The 22,659-nt window shown below is 32.8% G+C and overlaps 2 protein-coding genes across 2 annotated transcripts; both read right to left on the bottom strand.

The window, feature by feature from the left end:
• Positions 1–1,568: 1,568 nt before the first annotated feature.
• On the bottom strand, positions 1,569–20,589 carry LOC149264690 (uncharacterized). Its single transcript, XM_089400405.1, has 4 exons — positions 20,248–20,589; positions 20,031–20,156; positions 19,708–19,787; positions 1,569–1,737 (listed from the first exon to the last, which is right to left on the bottom strand). The coding sequence occupies exons 1-4, from the start codon at positions 20,443–20,445 to the stop codon at positions 1,569–1,571; spliced, it is 573 nt and encodes a 190-aa protein (XP_089256531.1). The 5' UTR covers positions 20,446–20,589.
• Positions 20,590–20,675: 86 nt separating this feature from the next.
• On the bottom strand, positions 20,676–21,430 carry LOC149264689 (uncharacterized). The gene is made up of 2 exons (XM_089400401.1): positions 21,107–21,430; positions 20,676–20,945 (listed from the first exon to the last, which is right to left on the bottom strand). The coding sequence occupies exons 1-2, from the start codon at positions 21,428–21,430 to the stop codon at positions 20,676–20,678; spliced, it is 594 nt and encodes a 197-aa protein (XP_089256527.1).
• Positions 21,431–22,659: the final 1,229 nt, after the last annotated feature.

Genomic DNA, 22,659 nt, shown 5'->3' with positions numbered 1-22,659 from the left:
TAGCTCTGCATTTCCCTGCGAGTATCAATGGCCGAGTCTTCTCTTTTGATTCAAAACCGAAATCGAAACTGCTAGAGTTGCCCAATTTGGGAATTCAATTTGGCACCCAGTGGTCAGTGGTCTTGGTTAGATCGTGGGCCATCTGAATTAAGAAACTTAATGTATGTTCAAATAATTTGATTAAATTGCATGTCCTTGCCAAAATATTTTACGGGAAGCCCAATGTCTGTAGTACATATCGCTTTGTAATTGGAATTTTTACTTCAATTTTATCTATGCTCAAAGTTGGTGAGGTTTTAATTTTCTAAACATATAAATATTTCCTAAGATGTTTAATAATCTCGCTGTATATTCTAATAATATGCATGGAAGCAACTTTCAGATCGGTTGTGTCCGAGTACTTCACCTCACAATGAATACAGACCCTAATCTAAATTTCTATTTTGACTCCTCTTGTTCTCTATAAAGGTTTCCATTAATGATAATTGTGAAAAATGTTATGCTACTGGAATGGTATATATTCATTCGACAATTTTGTATTTGAAAGTTAGGAGGGTTCTTACTTTAAGATATAGTCACCAAAGAATCCATCCTTGCTCTCCGATTATCGTTGTGTTCCAAATAACATTTTATATTTTTAAGTAATATAAGAAATACATTAAAAGTAAAATATGAATAAATAAACGTAGTGGTAAAATGAAAATAAAACAATGGATTGCAAATACAAATTACTATGAAGATACAATTTTAAATTCACCTAGGTTTTTAATACCCACTGTAACCAAGTTAAAAAACGAGAAATACGGTTACAGTTAAAAAACGAGAAATATGAATGACATTAGAATAGTAAAATGTTATGCAAATTGCAAAATAATTTGGAAAAAATAAATAATATATAATTTAAATAATAGTTAAATATTTTTATTGGAATTCTTAAAATATTTTTCTATTAATAATATTAATTTTTTAAATCAATATTACATAAATGTAAAGATACATATAAATTTAAATAAAAACCCGTTTCACTATTAACATTTAATTTCAAAATTTTAATATAATTTATTTTTTTTAAATCGAATAATAATCGAAATGTTAAATCATTTACTTCAGTTTACATCTTTAAAAATGCATAAGCTGATGACCATTCTTTCAAAATTTTAATATAAATTATTTTTTTAAACATTAAATAATGATCGAAGTGTTAACTCATTCAATTCAGTCTACTTCTTCTAATGTCGAACTCTCAACAATGCTCCAATGGCAAGTGCTATTTCATGGACTATAGCATCATTAATGCTATAGTCCACGTAACCCAGAGAGCCCATCGCATGCATGGATGCATGGATGCACATCGATTCACTCACCTGCGGCAATGCCCGTTCCTGCCCGCCTCCGGCGCCGGCCCGCCTCCGGTTTGAGGACATAATGGCAAGTGCACCAACCTATCCATTAATGGACTTAAACTCTGCCGCCGCCTCCGCCGTTTACCAACTCAACCCACGCATTAACGGTGTCGGGATCCATAAACTCTGCGGCCGCCTCCGCCGTTTACCAACTCAACCCACGCATTAACAGTGCCCAGATCCATAAACTCCATTCGCTATCCAGATTTCAGTCCCTGCAACCAGCGAAGAACACGGCAGAGCAGCCCCTGCAACCAGCGAAGAAGAGCACAGCAGCAGAGCAGATTGGTGATCACGGGTAACGCTAGTATGTTTGGTTTCATTCTTTTTAAGTCTATTTATTAAGATGAAAGAAGAAATCTTTATGTTGCCGTCTTGCAAACGAAAGACTGCATCTCATCAATAAAATCACTGTTGTATTTATATTTCTGTCCATAGACAGATGACTATTTCTATGGCTCCATCCGTAAATGTTCTGCTAGTAATCTTCTGTCTTTTCCAGCTCTGGATTCTGTGTTTTGTTTTCAATAAAAGTATTTGTAACATGTTTTGCAATTCATAGAAACTAGACGGTGGATTGTTAGCTCTGCATTTCCCTGCGAGTATCAATGGCCGAGTCTTCTCTTTTGATTCAAAACCGAAATCGAAACTGCTAGAGTTGCCCAATTTGGGAATTCAATTTGGCACCCAGTGGTCAGTGGTCTTGGTTAGATCGTGGGCTATCTGAATTAAGAAACTTAGTGTATGTTCAAATAATTTGATTAAATTGCATGTCCTTGCCAAAATATTTTACGGGAAGCCCAATGTCTGTAGTACATATCGCTTTGTAATTGGAATTTTTACTTCAATTTTATCTATGCTCAAAGTTGGTGAGGTTTTAATTTTCTAAACATATAAATATTTCCTAAGATGTTTAATAATCTCGTTGTATATTCTAATAATATGCATGGAAGCAACTTTCAGATCGGTTGTGTCCGAGTGCTTCACCTCACAATGAATACAGACCCTAATCTAAATTTCTATTTTGACTCCTCTTGTTCTCTATAAAGGTTTCCATTAATGATAATTGTGAAAAATGTTACGCTACTGGAATGGTATATATTCATTCGACAATTTTGTATTTGAAAGTTAGGAGGGTTCTTACTTTAAGATATAGTCACCAAAGAATCCATCCTTGCTCTCCGATTATCGTTGTGTTCCAAATAACATTTTATATTTTTAAGTAATATAAGAAATACATTAAAAGTAAAATATGAATAAATAAACGTAGTGGTAAAATGAAAATAAAACAATGGATTGCAAATACAAATTACTATGAAGATACAATTTTAAATTCACCTAGGTTTTTAATACCCCCTGTAACCAAGTTAAAAAACGAGAAATACGGTTACAGTTAAAAAACGAGAAATATGAATGACATTAGAATAGTAAAATGTTATGCAAATTGCAAAATAATTTGGAAAAGTAAATAATATATAATTTAAATAATAGTTAAATATTTTTATTGGAATTCTTAAAATATTTTTCTATTAATAATATTAATTTTTTAAATCAATATTACATAAATGTAAAGATACATATAAATTTAAATAAAAACCCGTTTCACTATTAACATTTAATTTCAAAATTTTAATATAATTTATTTTTTTAAAATCGAATAATAATCGAAGTGTTAAATCATTTACTTCAGTTTACATCTTTAAAAATGCATAAGCTGTTGACCATTCTTTCAAAATTTTAATATAAATTATTTTTTTAAACATTAAATAATGATCGAAGTGTTAACTCATTCAATTCAGTCTACTTCTTCTAATGTCGAACTCTCAACAATGCTCCAATGATTCAATCATTTTTTGAATTAATAAAATAACATAATACAACAAGTGGACCCATCACCTATTTTAATAGTACATGCTATTCATATCTCTTCCATATTTGCCAAAATAAATTCTATGATGAGTTTAACGATATTTATATAATTCATTATATAAAAAGATTGTAAGAAAAAAATAAATTATATTAATAAAATTATAAAAAAGAACTATAAGTTTTATATGGCCATGATTGTAAAAAAAAAATTGCATTTCCTGCATTTTCATGATAGCTATTATCAAGTTAGATAATAGGAATTACAAGGATTGAGAAATAATGCAAAATCATGATAATGTTATGGAATTCAATAAGAGAGATTTATTTCTGATAGACTATTACAAAAAAATTTGACACTGTTTTGGCAATGGTTAAATAAATTTATACTCTAGAGATAAATACAGAGAAATTTTAACCTTAATTAAAAACCTGTTAATTTCAATATCAAGCCTTCCTACAATTATCTAAGGCTACCTAAACTTTAAATTTAATATGCTTCATAAAATTCAAGTTTCAATACCTCCACGAATATACTGACGTAGCTCAACTAGATTTGTGGATGCCACTTCATAAACGCAACAGTGGTATTGGAAAATATTATGTCATCCTTCTAAATAAATACTTTTGCTTTTATATGGCACCTTTTAAAACGAGGATACCGAACGTCCCAACAATGGAATTCGAACAAACATAAGACATATTTCTTTTGTTTGTTTTAGTTGTAAATGCCACACTTGTTTTTAGCACTTGGTATATATATGTAAATATATATATATGTGTGTGTGTGTTGGGGGGGCATGTTTATATCTGTTTGATATAAGTCTAAGTGAAACACAAATTTAGTAAAAAAAAAATTATAAACAATATCTTAACCATATATCTCATCATCAACTAATCTAAATTATAAATTAACTATAATATCTAATCCCTCTTTTTTATTTTCCAAGAGCCGCCCATCCCAGCTAAAGTATAATATTACTTCCAGTTTCTGAAAAGGAATGCTTGCTCGGTAAATCAATTTAATGTGCAGGGTGTTTCAAAGAAAGTTGCAAATATGGTTGTAAGTGTTAATGTACACGGTTATAGTTGAGACCAAAGGTAAAGCGCCCCAACTTTCATCCCAACCCAACTAAATTATAATATAGGTGCAGTTGTTGAAAAGGAGTACTGTCCTAAAAAATGAGTCCTCAAATATGAGTTTAATGACCATGGTATTGGAGGGAAGGTAGTAGATATGCCTATAAGGGTCAATGTACATAGTTATAATTGTGGGTGAAGATAATAATTAATTTATTTTATTTTTGGCCTAAAATATAATGATTTTTGTTTTTTTATAAGATTGTAGGTTTTTTATTAAATTATATTCAAAATTTTTATAATGCAATTTTTTATTGGGTAAATTATATTTTTGAATGTATAAATAAATTTTGTTCTTCAATACTAATTTGTTTTAGTGAGATTGTAAATTTTAGTCAAATTATTTATAGTATAGTATCATTTATAAAATATGTTGTTCTTTAATTATATAATTTTAAATTTAGAACATTGATAATGCATATTGCTTATAATATTGCTTATAATCCAAGTAAAATTGCTTTGATTTTCATAGATTTGTTAAAATTGATTTTTGATAACATAGTTTTATATGTTTTCTTAGTATAGGAAAAATATAAAAATTCTTTTGGAAACAGTTTGCTTTAAGTAGTGTTTGGAGTTTTTGAAAGAGAAAGGAAATTTTCGTGAGATAATTAGTGGTCATGAGTTGTATGCGTCGGAAAAGATAAAGAGATTGTTTCTTTGATTTTCTTTGCTACGAAAGTTGTCATTTTATAAATTTTGCATTCTCTCAACTCTCTTAGTTAGGATATTCATTGAAAAAGGCAAAATAGTTTAAATCATCCTAGGTGCATTTTTTAGTGGATTTGAGTCGAGTCTACACACCATTCAGTTTCATTTACACTACTTTTTGACTTAAAGAACAACCATAAAATTAACGCTTAAAGTAAAATTGACGTAGTAACTTTTTATTTACTAGGGCTCTGAAACACCAATATAGATCAGGCTAGTGTCTTGGAGTAGGAGAGTAATTAACTCTCCAAGACAGTAAAACCAAACAAGTAGCTCATCTTGTGGTAGGATAAATCCAATTGTTACAATTACGCTCTGGGAAAGCTCCTCTTAAAGGAGAAGCACGAGATCGTGTCCGAACCAGTGAGGGGATCAATCCTCCTTCATTGGGAACGATGCCAGATATACACGTACTACAAACAGTAAACCTCGGATTATTATCGAGGAGCCTGGGGTCACTTGTCGGTAAACCTTGGATTATTGTCAAGGAGCCGGCAAGGGGATTGAGCTTGCTACTCTACCCTTGCGTGTGTATCGGATCGTAGACTGTTCCCCCAGGTGTATTTGTTGTTATTGGTGACCTTAGTGACCATAATCTTTAGGGCTCTACCCGAGGTGACGGTGGAGGGAAGATCCCACTGTACTTGGAACAGACGTCGGCTAGACTCACTTGGATTTTCTGGGGGGTTCACTTCACTCGAGACGGTTAAAAGTGGAGGAACTTGGTCCAGTCTATTCATTAAGCAGGTTGCCGGGGTAACTGTTTCACCCACCACTTCTGCACTGAATTCGACGACGTTGGATTTCATCACCAACTAGTGTTTTCGGTCTGGAAGGTTACTGTTTGCGTATGGTTTGACGCCCTAGATTCTTTAGGCGTCTGATTCAAATTTGTTTGGTTCTTTAGAGACTTTAGGTGGTTTGATTTGAGTTTCTACTTTGTTTGCGTGTGCAGTAGTTTAAAAGTTTTTAACTGTGGCTGAATTACTGAGACAGTCCCCTACTAGTCGGGGCAAGTCTCCTGAAGTTGTCACCGTGGCCGATTTGTTGAGGAGGTCTCGTAGACTTGGAGGCCAACCTCCCGAAGAGGTCCCAAGTCATTTCGAAGGTTGGAAAGTCCTTGTAAATCCTAGTGGCAGTAGAGTAGGTTCACCTGAAGAAGGACAGTCTTCAGTGGTAGTTCATCCGGATTACAAAGGTTTAGAAACATGTTATAATCCTGAAGTTGTTGCAGTTTCAGAGCTTACTGGTAGTTTTTCATCTGCTAGTGATATAGGCGAAGAACCTGACGTATCTGAACCTGTTACTCCTACTTCTAGTGTTCCGAATTCACCAAGGGTAGAAAGAGTTATCACCGAAAATCTTCCTTCTGGTTTGATTGCTATTGCACTAGTCATCCTTCTATAACTTTCCAACATATGCTGGAGTAAACAGATTGTAATTTGGGTAATTTTTCTAACTGCAAATAGGAACGTACTTGTGTATTGGCAGGGTGGCTATGAGGTCCCTAGAAGTGATGAATTTGAATTTTTATTGGTTTTATATATAGTATTAGGTTTTCTCTCATGTTTTCTGTGAATGACATGGGTGAATTTTATCCTACACCCACTAGGTTATCGATATGTAATTTCGGTAATTTTGATTTCAAAAGATATTTTAAAGAAATGCAATGATTTCATTTGTGTATTCAATAAACACAAGATTTTATAATTGAGTAAAATATTCGCCATGCCTGGTGAGAGATTCGCCAAAAAATTATATATACATATTATATTATTGATAAAATGGCCTTCCATTTTTCCTATATAACATGGAGATTCGCCCATTTATTATATATATAAATTTAGGAGGGGTTCTTAAAATTTTCTCTGTACATGGTTAGTCTAAACTTGTCAGAGATATTTAAGCTTATTAATATCTTACTTATCGTACAATGTCATCTAAGATCCCCTGAATATTACTTAATCCCAAAGTGGTACGCTATGCATTGATTAAGACCATAATATTTACTCAAACTAAATTATTTTCAATGCAATTCGTACAGGTATTTTAAGAATGAGTAAGTGGGGGAAGATTAACGAGTTGGAAGTTGAAGACCCAGAAGATATGATACAATTTTCAGCAGAAGACTTAACATGGACAGAGATTGGGGGGGACCAAGTTGCGGTGATTCCATATTGTCGACTTGATGATTTCATAAGTGGAGAGGAATCAAATGAAAGTGCACCCACTCGATTTCTTCTTAAGAAACATCGAAGTAGAGGAATAGAGGATATCACACGCACCAATTACTCAACATACCTGGAGTACAGTGTGTGAGTCTCTATATGCTTTTTCAAGATACATATAATTTTTTCAATATGCATAAATATTATATCTAATTTGTAGTAATTTTTTTACGTACAGTTATTGGTGTTCATATGGCCCGGAGTCAACAAGGATAATTAGGAGTGCATCATCAGATCCAAAGACAAACCGCAATCGACATGAAAGTATTAAAGTTGGTTGCCAATGTCACTTCTTTGTGCGACGACTTCAAATGAGACCAGATGATGCTGTAATAACATATACTGCATGTAGACATATTGATAAATCCAATGTTATTTGTCATGGGACAGATGCAATCGGTAGGTCCATGAGATTCAATTATGCACCACATTTAAGTTGGAATATGCGATCTAGTGTCCAACATTTCGTTAAAAGAGGTTTTAATGTTACAATGATATGGGACAAGTTCATCTCTGATGTGAAGGATGGATCTGGTGAGTTATACACAGGAATATCTCGAGATACATTCATGAACAGAAAAGATATAAGTAACATTTACAATGATATCATAAGGCTAGAGTATGCTAAAGATCAAAGTGATCCAAAAAGTGTAGAGTGCTGGTATAAGGAAAACCCAGAGAGTTTTTTCTTCTACCAAAAACAAGATCTTGTTGAAAATATCCCTTTCATCATAGGCATACAAACAAAGTGGATGTGTTCAATGATGCTGAAATACTCTCACAATAATATTATCTCAATGGATTCAACCTTTAGTACAAATAAGTACGGGGTGAGTACATATTTATCCTAAATCCGATTTATTTATTTAACCTCATATATATGCATGTATCTTATATAAATATAATTATGCACATTTTTTGTAATGCAGTATCAACTTTACACCTTAATGGTTTTCGACGAGCATCACAATGGGGTTCCAATAGCGTGGGTGATATCATCACGCAATACTATAGCTGATCTTTCTAAATGGATGTTGGCCTTACTTGCAATTGGAAACAAAGAGCGACCAGATTGGCATGTTCTCGCCTTCATCACAGATGATGCTACTGTAGAAATTGAAGCATTGAGGTGATGTGTTTATTATTTTTACAAGAGGCATAAAAAATATTGTTAATGTATAATCTCACTAAAAATTATGTTATTGCAGGTCTACGATCAAGTGCAAAGTATTATTATGTGTGTGGCATGTTCGTCTTGCATGGTTGAAAAATGTTGGAAACAAGGTCCAAGGGAGGGAAAACCAAATAAGCATTTTTCGTGATTTAGGAGATATCATGCACATGTGTAAAGATGATGCATCTGTGAAAAAGAAAGTTAAAAGCTTATTTGAAGAATTCAGTGAACAAAAAAGATTTTTGGAATATTTTAGAAATACTTGGTTAGCCAACAATAAAATATGTAAGCTTCTTATTGGTGGTTTTAATGACTCTATGTTTCATGTTATATGTATACTTATTAATATATAACTAATAAATTTCTTTCTACAGATATGTGGGCAAAAGCATACAGAGATTTTCCACATTCAAATCAAGATACGAACAATGCCATTGAATCTTACCATAGGTATATCAAGGAAAGGTACCTATGTGAGAAGAACAGTGCATGCCACAGAAGGGTTGATTGGTTAATCTATGTTTTGTTGACAAAGGTTGTATTATATTACAATCATATGCACCGTTTAAAAGAAGCTGGTTTTGTACGACCCAGAAAAATACAGGAACAATTGAATTCATCCAAGTGTAGAGCTAAGAAAATCCCAAATGAAGATTGTGTGCCTGATGAAAAGAGTAATGACTATTGGGTTCGTAGCCAAAATAAGGATACTCGTGACATTTGGTACAATGTCATATATAAGGGTTCTAATCTACACTTCTGCAATTGCAATTGGGCCTTGAATGGAAATATCTGTAAACATGTATTGAAAGTTGAGATGTTAGTGAGTAACACTATTTTGGGTGAAAATGTAGCACGTGGTGTCACTGATCCCAGGACAGAAAGGCCTAGAATTTTATTTGATTTGAATGAAACACCTATATTGGGCCCAGAAATCCAAACAGAGCTTTCGCCATGCTTTGATTCTCCTACCAATCTGAATTATCATAATGAAACAAGCATTGATAATTTAGAGAATTTCTCATACAATGTTGAATCAACCAATGTACGACAAGATAGTGCATTCTCTGAACATGATGAGATGAAACGTGTTAACTCATCAACCCTTGAGAAATTGAGATCCATAATACCTACAAATTTGGAACAGGCATATGCATTGAACAACTTGGTAGACAAAGCATGTCAAGAATACAACAAAATGTTTTTCAATACTATAACTCCATCCAAGATCACTACTAAGAGAAAACACAGTTTCTTGAGTCCAGTAAATAAAAAGAGGCGATGTGGTCGCAAGTCAAAATCGGGGACAGATAATCTAGAATTTGAAAGGGTTGGACGAGTTCATGCAAGGAAAAAAAGAATGGATGAACAATTGGGGTCAGCTTCTAAAAAACAAAGAAATGTGGACCACGCGCCTGAGATAATACAAGATTCTATTATACCCAATATTGGTATGGAAATTTCATGCTATGCATTGTTTTATGTTAAGTGTGATATATTAGCATGTTCAACACTTTTGCATGACTATATGAACTATTTTTATTGTTACAGCTGAGGGACCCACATCTCACAACATTCCAAGTTGTCGAATTCGTTTATTTGATGAACATGCTAATGAAAAAAGATCTAGCATTGGGAACACAGCTTCAGCCATTAACACCCCAATATCCTCCCCAAGGGTGCTCCCCCCTATTGCTGAACCAATTAGGATGTATCATCGCCCACACCCACCACCTTTTTCCTCCATAAATTCTTCCATGCCTATAACCACCTCTGTAATACCTTCCTAATGCTCACCCCTACCCGTCAGTCATCAACCATTCTCATTTTTTCAATCGTCCACCCTTAACATTCCAATTTCCCCCCTAGGTTAATCCCCCGGCCTACAGTGATTCCCACTATCGTACAACCGGTGGGGGTGTATTGTCGCCCACACCCACTACCTTTTCCCTATTTCACATCCACCATGCCTTTATCTAGCACCCCTGAACCATGCCTATATTTGTCACCAAGTGCTCCGCCATCTACCCAGGAAGGGCTGTCTTCTCCATTGCCTCAAAACCTCATGGTGAGAACGAGTATTTGATCAAAATATCATTGTGAATTAATGAAATTGATTATATTCCTTTCAATTTTTACAACTAATTGATTATTGTAATTTTTTGCAGAGATATCAATTTGGAAATCCACCTGGGAGTGCCAAGAGGGACGAGGGTGACTTATAGATCCATACTTTAGATCGATCATGATGTTGTTTTTCCATTATGTCATTTATGGGCATGAGATTCCATTATTTATGTTGGACATGATGTTCTATTTTGTAAAAAAGAAACATGTATAGTTGGACCTATTTTGAATAAAAATACATAAATTTATACTTGTGTTGATGACAACATCTTCATTGAATTTTAAATCGTTATGTGGATGCGATGTTATATTCTATCAATGTTACATTACTTTTGATGAATAGTTGTAATAGATTTTTCGTTTATTATTTACATATGATCAAGTTTATAAGTTAAGTTACTTATATATTTATATCTTATTTGATGTTTAAAATGTAATCTTAAGACTTATACCTCGCACCTCAAGATTAATCTGTCTAAAAATACATAAGCCTTTCTAACTTGATACTAGATTTTTCGCTTATTATTTACAAATTATCAAGTTTATAAGTTAAGTTACTTATATATTTATATCTTATTTGATGTTTAAAATGTAATCTTAAGACTTATACCTCGCACCTCAAGATTAATCTGTCTAAAAATACATAAGCCTTTCTAACTTGATACTAGATAAAAAACAATAACCACACATTACAATCCAATATCACTTTAAAAATATTCTTACAAAGTCTCTTAACAAATATGTAACCATAGATATTTTTATCATAAGCTACCATACAATAACGACTCTTAAGTATACACAAAATATATATCGAAAAAAATATGACAGCTTAAATATATTTTCACATCCTTGACCCTAGAATATTCATTTATTTCATTACATATGAATTATAGTTTATGGTTTATGTTCTTATTCCATAGATTTTACATGTGAGAATCAACCCATTTAATAAACATGTACTTGTTATTTAACCTCTTTAACCTTTATTGAAACTGTGCATATACGGAAACTGGGCATATACGGAAGATGTGCGCATATACGGAAACTGGGCATATATGGAAGATATGCGCGTGTCTTCCGTCTATGCATAGTTTCCGTCTATGCCCAGTTTCCGTACATGCGCACATCTTCCATATATGCCCAGTTTCCGTACATGCGCACATCTTCCGTATATGCCCAGTTTCCGTATATGCGCACATCTTCCGTATATGCCCAGTTTCCGTAAATGCGCACATCTTCCGTATATGCACAGTTTCCGTATATGCGCACATCTTCCGTATATGCCCAGTTTCCGTATATGCGCACATCTTCCGTATATGCCCAGTTTCCGTATATGCGCACATCTTCCGTATATGCCCAGTTTCCGTATATGCACACATCACCCGTATATGTCCAGTTTCCGTATATGCCCAGTTTCCGTATATGCATATACGGAAGATGTGTGCATATACGGAAACTGGGCATATACGGAAGATGTGCGCATATACGGAAACTGGGAATATACGGAAACTGGGCATATACGGAAGATGTGTGCATATACGGAAACTGGGCATATACGGAAGATGTGCGCATATACGGAAACTGGGCATCTACGGAAACTGGGTATATACGGAAGATGTGCGCATATACAAAAACTGTGCATATACGGAAACTGGGCATATACGGAAGATGTGCGCATATACGGAAACTGGGCAAATACGGAAGATGTGCGCATATACGGAAACTGTGCATATACGGAAACTGGGTATATACGGAAGATGTGTGCATATACAAAAACTGCGCATATACGGAAACTGGGCATATACGGAAGATGTACGCATATACAGAAACTGGGCATATACGGAAGATGTGCGCATATACGGAAACTGGGCATATACGGAAAATGTGCGCATATACGGAAACTGGGCATATACGGAAAATGTGCGCATATACGGAAACTGGGCATATACGGAAGATGTATGCATATACGGAAGATGTACGCATATACGGAAAATGTGCATATACAAAAACTGCGCATATACGGAAACTGTGCATATACGGAAGATGTGTGCATATACGGAAACTGGGCATATACGGAAGATGTGCGCATATACGGAAACTGCGCATATACGGAAACTGGGCATATACAGAAGATGTGCGCATATACGGAAACTGGGCATATACGGAAGATGTGCGCATATACGGAAACTGGGCATATACGGAAGATGTGCGCATATACGGAAACTGGGCATATACGGAAGATGTGTGCATATACGGAAACTGGGCATATACGGAAACTGTGCGCATATACAAAAACTGCGCATATACGGAAACTGGGCATATACGGAAGATGTGCGCATATACGGAAACTGGGCATATACGGAAGATGTGTGCATATACGGAAACTGGGCATATACGGAAGATGTGCGCATATACGGAAACTGGGCATATACGGAAGATGTGCGCATATACGGAAACTGGGCATATACGGAAGATGTGCGCATATACGGAAATTGGGCATATACGGAAGATGTGCGCATATACGGAAACTGGGCATATACGGAAGATGTGTGCATATACGGAAACTGGGCATATACGGAAGATGTGCGCATATACGGAAACTGGGCATATACGGAAGATGTGCGCATATACGGAAACTGGGCATATACGGAAGATGTGCGCATATACAGAAATTGGGCATATACGGAAACTGGGCATATACGGAAGATGTGTGCATATACGGAAACTGGGCATATACGGAAACTGGGTATATACGAAAACTGTGCGCATATACAAAAACTGCGCATATACGGAAACTGGGCATATACGGAAGATGTGCGCATATACGGAAACTGGGCATATACGGAAACTGGGCATATACGGAAGATGTGTGCATATACGGAAACTGGCCATATACGGAAGATGTGCGCATATACGGAAACTGGGCATATACGGAAGATGTGCGCATATACGAAAATTGGGCATATACGGAAACTGGGCATATACGGAAGATGTGTGCATATATGGAAACTGGGCATATACGGAAGATGTGTGCATATACGAAAACTAGGCATATACGGAAGATGTGTGCATATACGGAAGATGTGCGCATATACGGAAACTGGGCATATACGGAAGATGTGCGCATATACGGAAACTGGACATATACGGAAGATGTGCGCATATATGGAAATTGGGCATATACGGAAGATGTGTGCATATACGGAAACTAGGCATATACGGAAACTGGGCATATACGGAAGATGTGTGCATATACGGAAACTGGGCATATACGTAAGATGTGCGCATATACAGAAGCTGGGCATATACGGAAGATGTGCGCATATACGGAAACTGGGCATATATGGAAACTGGGCATATACGGAAGATGTGTGCATATACGGAAACTGGGCATATACGGAAACTGGGCATATACGGAAGATGTGTGCATATATGGAAACTGGGCATATACGGAAGATGTGTGCATATACGGAAACTGGGCATATACGGAAGATGTGCGCATATACGGAAACTGGGCATATACGGAAGATGTGTGCATATACGGAAGATGTGCGCATATACGGAAACTGGGCATATACGGAAGATGTGCGCATATACGAAAACTGGGCAAATACGGAAGATGTGCGCATATACGGAAACTGTGCATATACAAAAACGGAAGATGTGTGCATATACAAAAACTGCGCATATACGGGAACTGGGCATATACGGAAGATGTTTGCATATACGGAAACTGGGTAGATACGGAAGATGTGCGCATATACGGAAACTGGGCATATACGGAAGATGTGCGCATATACGAAAACTGGGCATATACGGAAGATGTGTGCATATACGGAAACTGGGCATATACGGAAGATGTGCGCATATACGGAAACTGCGCATATACGGAAACTGGGCATATACGGAAGATGTGTGCATATACGGAAGATGTGCGCATATACGGAAACTGGGCATATACGGAAGATGTGCGCATATACGGAAATTGGGCATATACGGAAGATGTGCGCATATACGAAAACTGGGCATATACGGAAACTGGGCATATACGGAAGATGTGTGCATATACGGAAACTGGGCATATACGGAAGATGTGTGCATATATGGAAACTGGGCATATACGGAAGATGTGCGCATATACGGAAACTGTGCATATACTTTTCATGACTATTTGTGAGCGGAAATGCAAGTAGAAATCATTGAGGAAAGCCATGAATCGGATTGTTTGAGCTTTTTCAACTTGAACATTCTCTATAAGAAAATTTATCTTCTTTGTTACAACTATATTTTGCATTTATGTGGGATGGAATTACTAATCATATGATTCCTAGTATGTGCATTGAGCAATATTTACTCTTATCACCATATTAAGCATCTTCAATATAATAGGATACTGAGTTATTTGTCCTCGTTACTGATGGTCATCTTAAAACCTCTTATCCATTAAAGTTAAGTGCAATTGGTCATACACAAACAAAATTTGAAAAAGGTAGGAAAAGGATCCCATATAGCATGAGCTGCTCTTTTTCCCTCAAGATTTAGAGGCAAGGATCTATTAGGAGAGTGATGTATAAAAGTAAGTTTATGATTAGATATTTTGTATATCGATTCATATTTTCAACAATAATATTTATTTTTAATCATTTGATATTTCTTATAAATAGATTTTTATTACATAAGACCTCAAATAGATCATTGCCATGTTTAGTATTTTAATTAGTGTAATAAATCCTCACTACCCATTGAATCAATTTGGAGTACAAGTTATGGATTTAGTATCCCTCTTTCATCTAAATCGATAGGGTGTTCCCCTTAACTCGTATCATCCTTCTATTAGTAAAAATAAAATATAATTACACATTTAAATACCGTTTTGAACATGGATTTGTCCACGTTTTTAAGACTTTTAAGTCATTCCTACTTGTGGAGCAAGTTCTTCAAACCATTTTTTTTTTCTTTCTTATATTTTTTATTATTAGTATTTGGTGTAATGGTATTTCTCACGTGTGATACACTTCTTCTTATTGGTGTTATTTAATGACAACAATGTTGGTGAAATCTAGTTCTGTCATCTACTCTCATAATCATGTTACAGTTATTAATGGTAAACAAAAATACATCCACACCTTATCATAGAATAAGTATTTGACGTAATGCATTAAAAGTATATTTTTATACATAATGGACTAAAAGTATTTTTTTTATATGGTATCATCATGATAATTTCATTGAAGTGATCCACAACTAAGATAAGATAGTCATTATCCCTATTAATGGTCAACAAACATCCAATAAATATATTAAAATTAATTCCCACGGTTTTCTCATTAATAAAACTCCAAGAAATTTTCACAATTTTTAAATTATTGAATTAAATGTTATTCAGAGAAAACAATATTTGAAAAATGTGGTTACCATTTGTGTCATCTATGAAAATAAGAAATATATTTATAGTATGGTATTCTTCTCCACCCCAAAGTTTCCTAATATTTTATTTGTTTGAAATTTATTCACCAAGAATGTAAATTTAACATATAACTTGTAAATGAGAAAAAAAATCTAATTGATCATGGCTAGGGATGATATATTTTCCCAAATTTACCAGAAAGTGCATTGATCTCCATCCATATGAAGTGGTTCCTTGTGGAGGCAAATTAGCTATGAGAAACAAGCATGTACTTCATAGGTAATCAAACTTAGATACAAAGGAAAATCACACACTACTTTAACCACCCATGCTAGACCCCATTGACCATGTTTGATATTTTTGATAATGGTGTTCCTCATGCAATAGTGGTAATATGTGAAATCTTGAAGTAGCACAAACAGAATTCAACTTTAACAAAATGTTTTTTTTTTCTAGGTTGTCTTATAGTTATTCATGTTTTGTTGTTATCATAAAAATCCATAGAATTTGTATATGCATATAAAGTATAGACACAATTAAGCTTATTTGAAAACATTTAAACCATAGTGTTAAATTGCAAAACCATCATCAATTCAATTGATAGTCACCATGATAGGAGATCAGTGTCATTATTTGTGCTTTCCTTTTGGTAATTAATCATGATGTTTAATTTATACTAACAAATAAGTGATTGACTTCACGTAACATTCATCATAATGCTATTCTATGTTTGTGGAATTTCAAGGTGCTTATTATCATTGTGAACAATAGTTTATTTCTTGAGTAAATATTGTAGTGAATGTTCACTACTTAAACCAATATATACATATGTTGGTGATGGATCTTGAACATTTAATTAATACCACCCATATGGCATGTTTATAAGAATCCATCTCAATCTCAAATGCTAGATGAATATCATGTGAGATGAGAATCATGGTAGTCTTATGAAATGACACATTTGGAAGAGCACCTCCTTGATAGAGGTCAATGTGGTTCTCCAACTTATAGGGTAGAAGACTTTGCCTATGTTTCCCTATGATAGAGTTTAGAAATAAATCAAGCCAATAATAAGAAAAAGAAGTCTCATTCAAAATAAATTTAAATGTGCATTGTAAAACCTATTATATGGGGTGTTAAAAAAGTAGGAAAAAGAAAAAAAGGAAAAAGATATGAATAAAAATTAAAATTCATTTGGATAAACATTTTTAGAATAATAATTAGCACCATGTACCATTTCATTAGCTTGAAATGCATTTGTTTTGGAGATAGAAACCATATAAAATTCAAAACAGTTAACCATTTAAAGTAATTCACTAACCACTTAACTAACTTAGGGATACCAAATTTCCATATGTATCTTATTTATTATAATGCATTAAATTTTTTTATAAAAAATAAAAAATGTTTCATGTGATACTCAATGTAAACTAGCTAATATACCATTTAAGAACATTGCTTGAATCATAAATATTTTGATAATAATCGATTTATATGATAAATATTTTTATATAGATAATGTAATTTTTTTCAAATAGAAATTTATTTTTAAATACATTTTCTTAAAATATTTCCAAAATAACCCATTTACTTATAGAATTTATTTTACAATTCAAAATAAAAATAAAATAATACCTATATAAATATGAATAAAAAATATCATTACCCTTTCAACTATTAAAATTGTTTGTATATATACATAATACATTTCACAATACTGGCCATATAAAATTCAAAACAGTTAACCATTTAAAGTAATTCACTAACCACTTAACTAACTTAGGGATACCAAATTTCCATATGTATCTTATTTATTATAATGCATTACATTTTTTTATAAAAAATAAAAAATGTTTCATGTGATACTCAATGTAAACTAGCTAATATACCATTTAAGAACATTGCTTGAATCATAAATATTTTGATAATAATCGATTTATATGATAAATATTTTTATATAGATAATGTAATTTTTTTCAAATAGAAATTTATTTTTAAATACATTTTCTTAAAATATTTCCAAAATAACCCATCTACTTATAGAATTTATTTTACAATTCAAAATAAAAATAAAATAATACCTATATAAATATGAATAAAAAATATCATTACCCTTTCAACTATTAAAATTGTTTGTATATATACATAATACATTTCACAATACTGGCCATATAAAATTCAAAACAGTTAACCATTTAAAGTAATTCACTAACCACTTAACTAACTTAGGGATACCAAATTTCCATATGTATCTTATTTATTATAATGCATTACATTTTTTTATAAAAAAAAAAAAATGTTTCATGCTATACTCAATGTAAACTAGCTAATATACCATTTAAGAACATTGCTTGAATCATAAATATTTTGATAATAATCGATTTATATGATAAATATTTTTATATAGATAATGTAATTTTTTTCAAATAGAAATTTATTTTTAAATACATTTTCTTAAAATATTTCCAAAATAACCCATTTACTTATAGAATTTATTTTACAATTCAAAATAAAAATAAAATAATACCTATATAAATATGAATAAAAAATATCATTACCCTTTCAACTATTAAAATTGTTTGTATATATACATAATACATTTCACAATACTGGCCATATAAAATTAAAAACAGTTAACCATTTAAAGTAATTCACTAACCACTTAACTAACTTAGGGATACCAAATTTCCATATGTATCTTATTTATTATAATGCATTACATTTTTTTATAAAAAAAAAAAAATGTTTCATGCTATACTCAATGTAAACTAGCTAATATACCATTTAAGAACATTGCTTGAATCATAAATATTTTGATAATAATCGATTTATATGATAAATATTTTTATATAAATAATGTAATTTTTTTCAAATAGAAATTTATTTTTAAATACATTTTCTTAAAATATTTCCAAAATAACCCATTTACTTATAGAATTTATTTTACAATTCAAAATAAAAATAAAATAATACCTATATAAATATGAATAAAAAATATCATTACCCTTTCAACTATTAAAATTGTTTGTATATATACATAATACATTTCACAATACTGGCCACAATTACAAAAGAATAACTTGAATGAGAAAAAAAAACTTGAACCCAAATTAAAAAGATGATTATGAACTCTCGCAATAATATTTTAAAATCACTTTATTAAAATCGTTTACAAAATAGAAAATATTAAAATTGTGCTGGGTTCATATCACTCGTTTACCGAAATCTAATTTTTTTTGGGAATTTAACAACAATGTTGACAACTCTGTCAAATGGAGTGAATGAAATATCAAATAAATCTATCTAATAAGCAAATTCAAAGACGAAGGTTGGTCAAACAAATCCACATATTAAGAAAATTCAATGACAAGCTTGTTCGCGAGAGTATATTTGCAAATATTCAACGTTGATTTCAAAGATTTGACAGCGAGGATATTTCTTTCACAAATTGCAATTGCTATATCAAGTAAATACATATATTATGTAAATTCAATAACAAGGTAAATTTAACATTTATTTCTAAGATTCAAGCTTGTAACTTCCTCCAATCACAACTTGCTGGAATGTTTAGCCTTCAAAGTAGCAAGCCTAGTGGGTTTAGTGAGAGCAATGCTAGTTGAGCATATATGCTCTATGTATTGTTTGCGTGACCTGAACCCACGTGCTTTCAAGTCCTTTGGCGTGATTTTGGTCCTTTTAACCATAGCATCAACATTTATCTTTTTTGTTTTCTGTGGAAATTAAAACATTATCAATAAATATCAAAATCCACATAGATATAATGAAAATATGCGGACCATGTAACGAATATGAAAAGACAATGCATTGACTAGCTATCAACAAATATCAAAATCTATATAGATATAATGAGAATATGGGGAACATGTAACGAATATGAAAAGAAAATGCATTAACTAGTCATAAAAATATATGTCAATGTTATTATGAGCTAAGATATGTAGTATATAACTTACCTCTCTTAATTTATCTTGAAGTCTAGGTGAATGCCGCAATGGTTGAGGAGAATGTGATTTTTGGTGAGTATCATGTCCACCATCATACATGTGCAAAGGTGTTTTGGGAAATGTATATTCATTACTCTGAACATTAGATTATACATAGATATAAGTATGAATCAAATAAAATTAAATGTAAAAATATGCTAAATTTACAAGAGTATAAATAGCTTACCTTGCATTGTGACATTGGACGTGAAGATGGTTCTAGCATTTGAACCATTTCATTTCCATTCTTCTTAAGACTTCGACAAGGGGTTTTCATTGATTGTGATGGTTCCAAAGGGAACACCTGCACCATAAATAAGAAATAACACACACACACATAATCAAAACAAATCAAGGATAACGATATATAATACAAAACATCCATTTCTCATCCCATCATTATGGTAAAACATAACAATTTATATATTAATGTTTTTAGTGGAATAGGTTATATGGATTAAAAACTTACTGGCCCAATAACCCCTTGAAAACCTTGAAATCTAGGTGAGCGGCGTAATAGTTGGTGGCTTGAACTTGGGGAATTTTGTTGATTAGGCTACGCATATCAATAACAATGAGTATAATCAATATAAATATTATTTAATGTTAAAATGTCTAAAAAATTAATATATGCAAAAAAATGGACTCAACTGTGTTCTCATTGTCTTGATTAGTTTCATCAAAGTTTAATATATAGTTGTGCCCATCTAATCTTTCTTCCCCCACATCATCAGGAACCCCAGTCCTTGCTTTCTCTTTTAAAGCAATGTCTATGCGCTTCATTGTCTCCATACGTCTACGAGGTAGACTTTGATCCCAACGTTGAATTTTTTCACAAATCCTTTGCTTTGAAGTATCATTAAGCTGATCAAATGTAACAACTGACTGTGAAAACAAGTTTCAATGAATTTAGTCCACAACAATAAATTAATACTAATAAAAAACATATACAGATAAATACTAATAAATACTTACAGCTGAAAGAATTTCATCATTGACAATATTAATAAAAAAGCATATACAAATAAATACTAATAAATACTTACAGCTGAAAGAATTTCTTCATTAACAAATCTTTTATATGCTTGTTGTCGTGCACGACATAGCCTTGCATCTAAATCATATTGTATTTTGACATTTTGCCTTTTTACTACACTTGTAGATTTAACCGCCCATGTAGCATTTGCATCTCTTACTCGACCTCTTTGACGTGGAGGAATTGGTGGGAGATTGTGGTTGGTAGCCCGATGATGATTAAGGCTAGATAGCTTAGATCGACTCAAGTTCCCCACACAATCACCAACAAGACAAATGAATAATTGCTTGGTGCCTTTGATAGTTACCTCCCATTCATGTCTATTGTCCTCCATTTTCTTACTTCCTTATAATGAATATGTAAACAATATTGTTGTTAAAAACATCATAAAAACACTTTAAAATAAAAATCAATATTCATATCTATTTTTTTGTGGTTACCATAACTATCCACTTTTAAATAAAACTGAAATATTTCCAAGATTTCATGGATAAAATTGAAGTAAAAATTCCAATTACAAAGCGATATGTACTACAGACATTGGGCTTCCCGTAAAATATTTTGGCAAGGACATGCAATTTAATCAAATTATTTGAACATACATTAAGTTTCTTAATTCAGATGGCCCACGATCTAACCAAGACCACTGACCACTGGGTGCCAAATTGAAACAGTAGATCAATTATTTAGGAAGAGACCAGAAGCAGAGGTGAAAACCTAATACAGTAACCACCTCGCTGTATTCATTGTGAGGTGAAGTAATTGGACACAACCGATATGAAAGTTGCTTCCATGCATATTATTAGAATATACAGCGAGATTATTAAACATCTTAGGAAATATTTATATGTTTAGAAAATTAAAACCTCACCAACTTTGAGCATTACCAGCGTTCTCAGTTCAGTCTATGATATTAGAAGGAATGCTGACTATGGCCGCTGGTCCTGATCCTGGTTATTACGAAATTTTAGTGGACTGAGCAACTGGTACAACAAACATGTTTTTCTATTATTATTTAAGAACACGTCTGAAACAGAATTAGGCTCAGAGCATAGTAAACTGTTTAGGAAGAAGTCGCTGCCTTTTGTGAGTGGCCCAACATGTCAACATGGTTTTATACTGTCATTTGTTTAAGAATTTTTTTGAAACATAATTAGAACATCATATCCAACAGAAGCATGGAAAGTATAAAACAAATCATTTTCAGCTTTGGCGAATGCCTATTGTTAATTAATAATGGCAGCAATGACCTGCTCCAGTGAGGACTGTACAACAGACTATAATTTGCCAAGAGATGGCCCAAAAAAATGATGCTTATACATTTTATTATAAAATCTAGCTCAGAGCTTTTGTTTTCAATTTTCTATGGTTCTCACAGAGATTTTCTCCACAATGAATCTTATTACTGAATTCCCAAATTGGGCAACTCTAGCAGTTTCGATTTCGGTTTTGAATCAAAAGAGAAGACTCGGCCATTGATACTCGCAGGGAAATGCAGAGCTAACAATCCACCGTCTAGTTTCTATGAATTGCAAAACATGTTACAAATACTTTTATTGAAAA

The sequence above is a fragment of the Pinus tabuliformis genome, chromosome 6 (assembly GCF_031772625.1).
Source record: "Pinus tabuliformis cultivar Carrire ecotype Pingquan chromosome 6, CPIR1, whole genome shotgun sequence".
NCBI classification, from domain to species: Eukaryota; Viridiplantae; Streptophyta; class Pinopsida; order Pinales; family Pinaceae; genus Pinus; species Pinus tabuliformis.
Note: the sequence above shows the minus strand (reverse complement) of the source record. Positions and strands in the feature narration are given on the sequence as shown.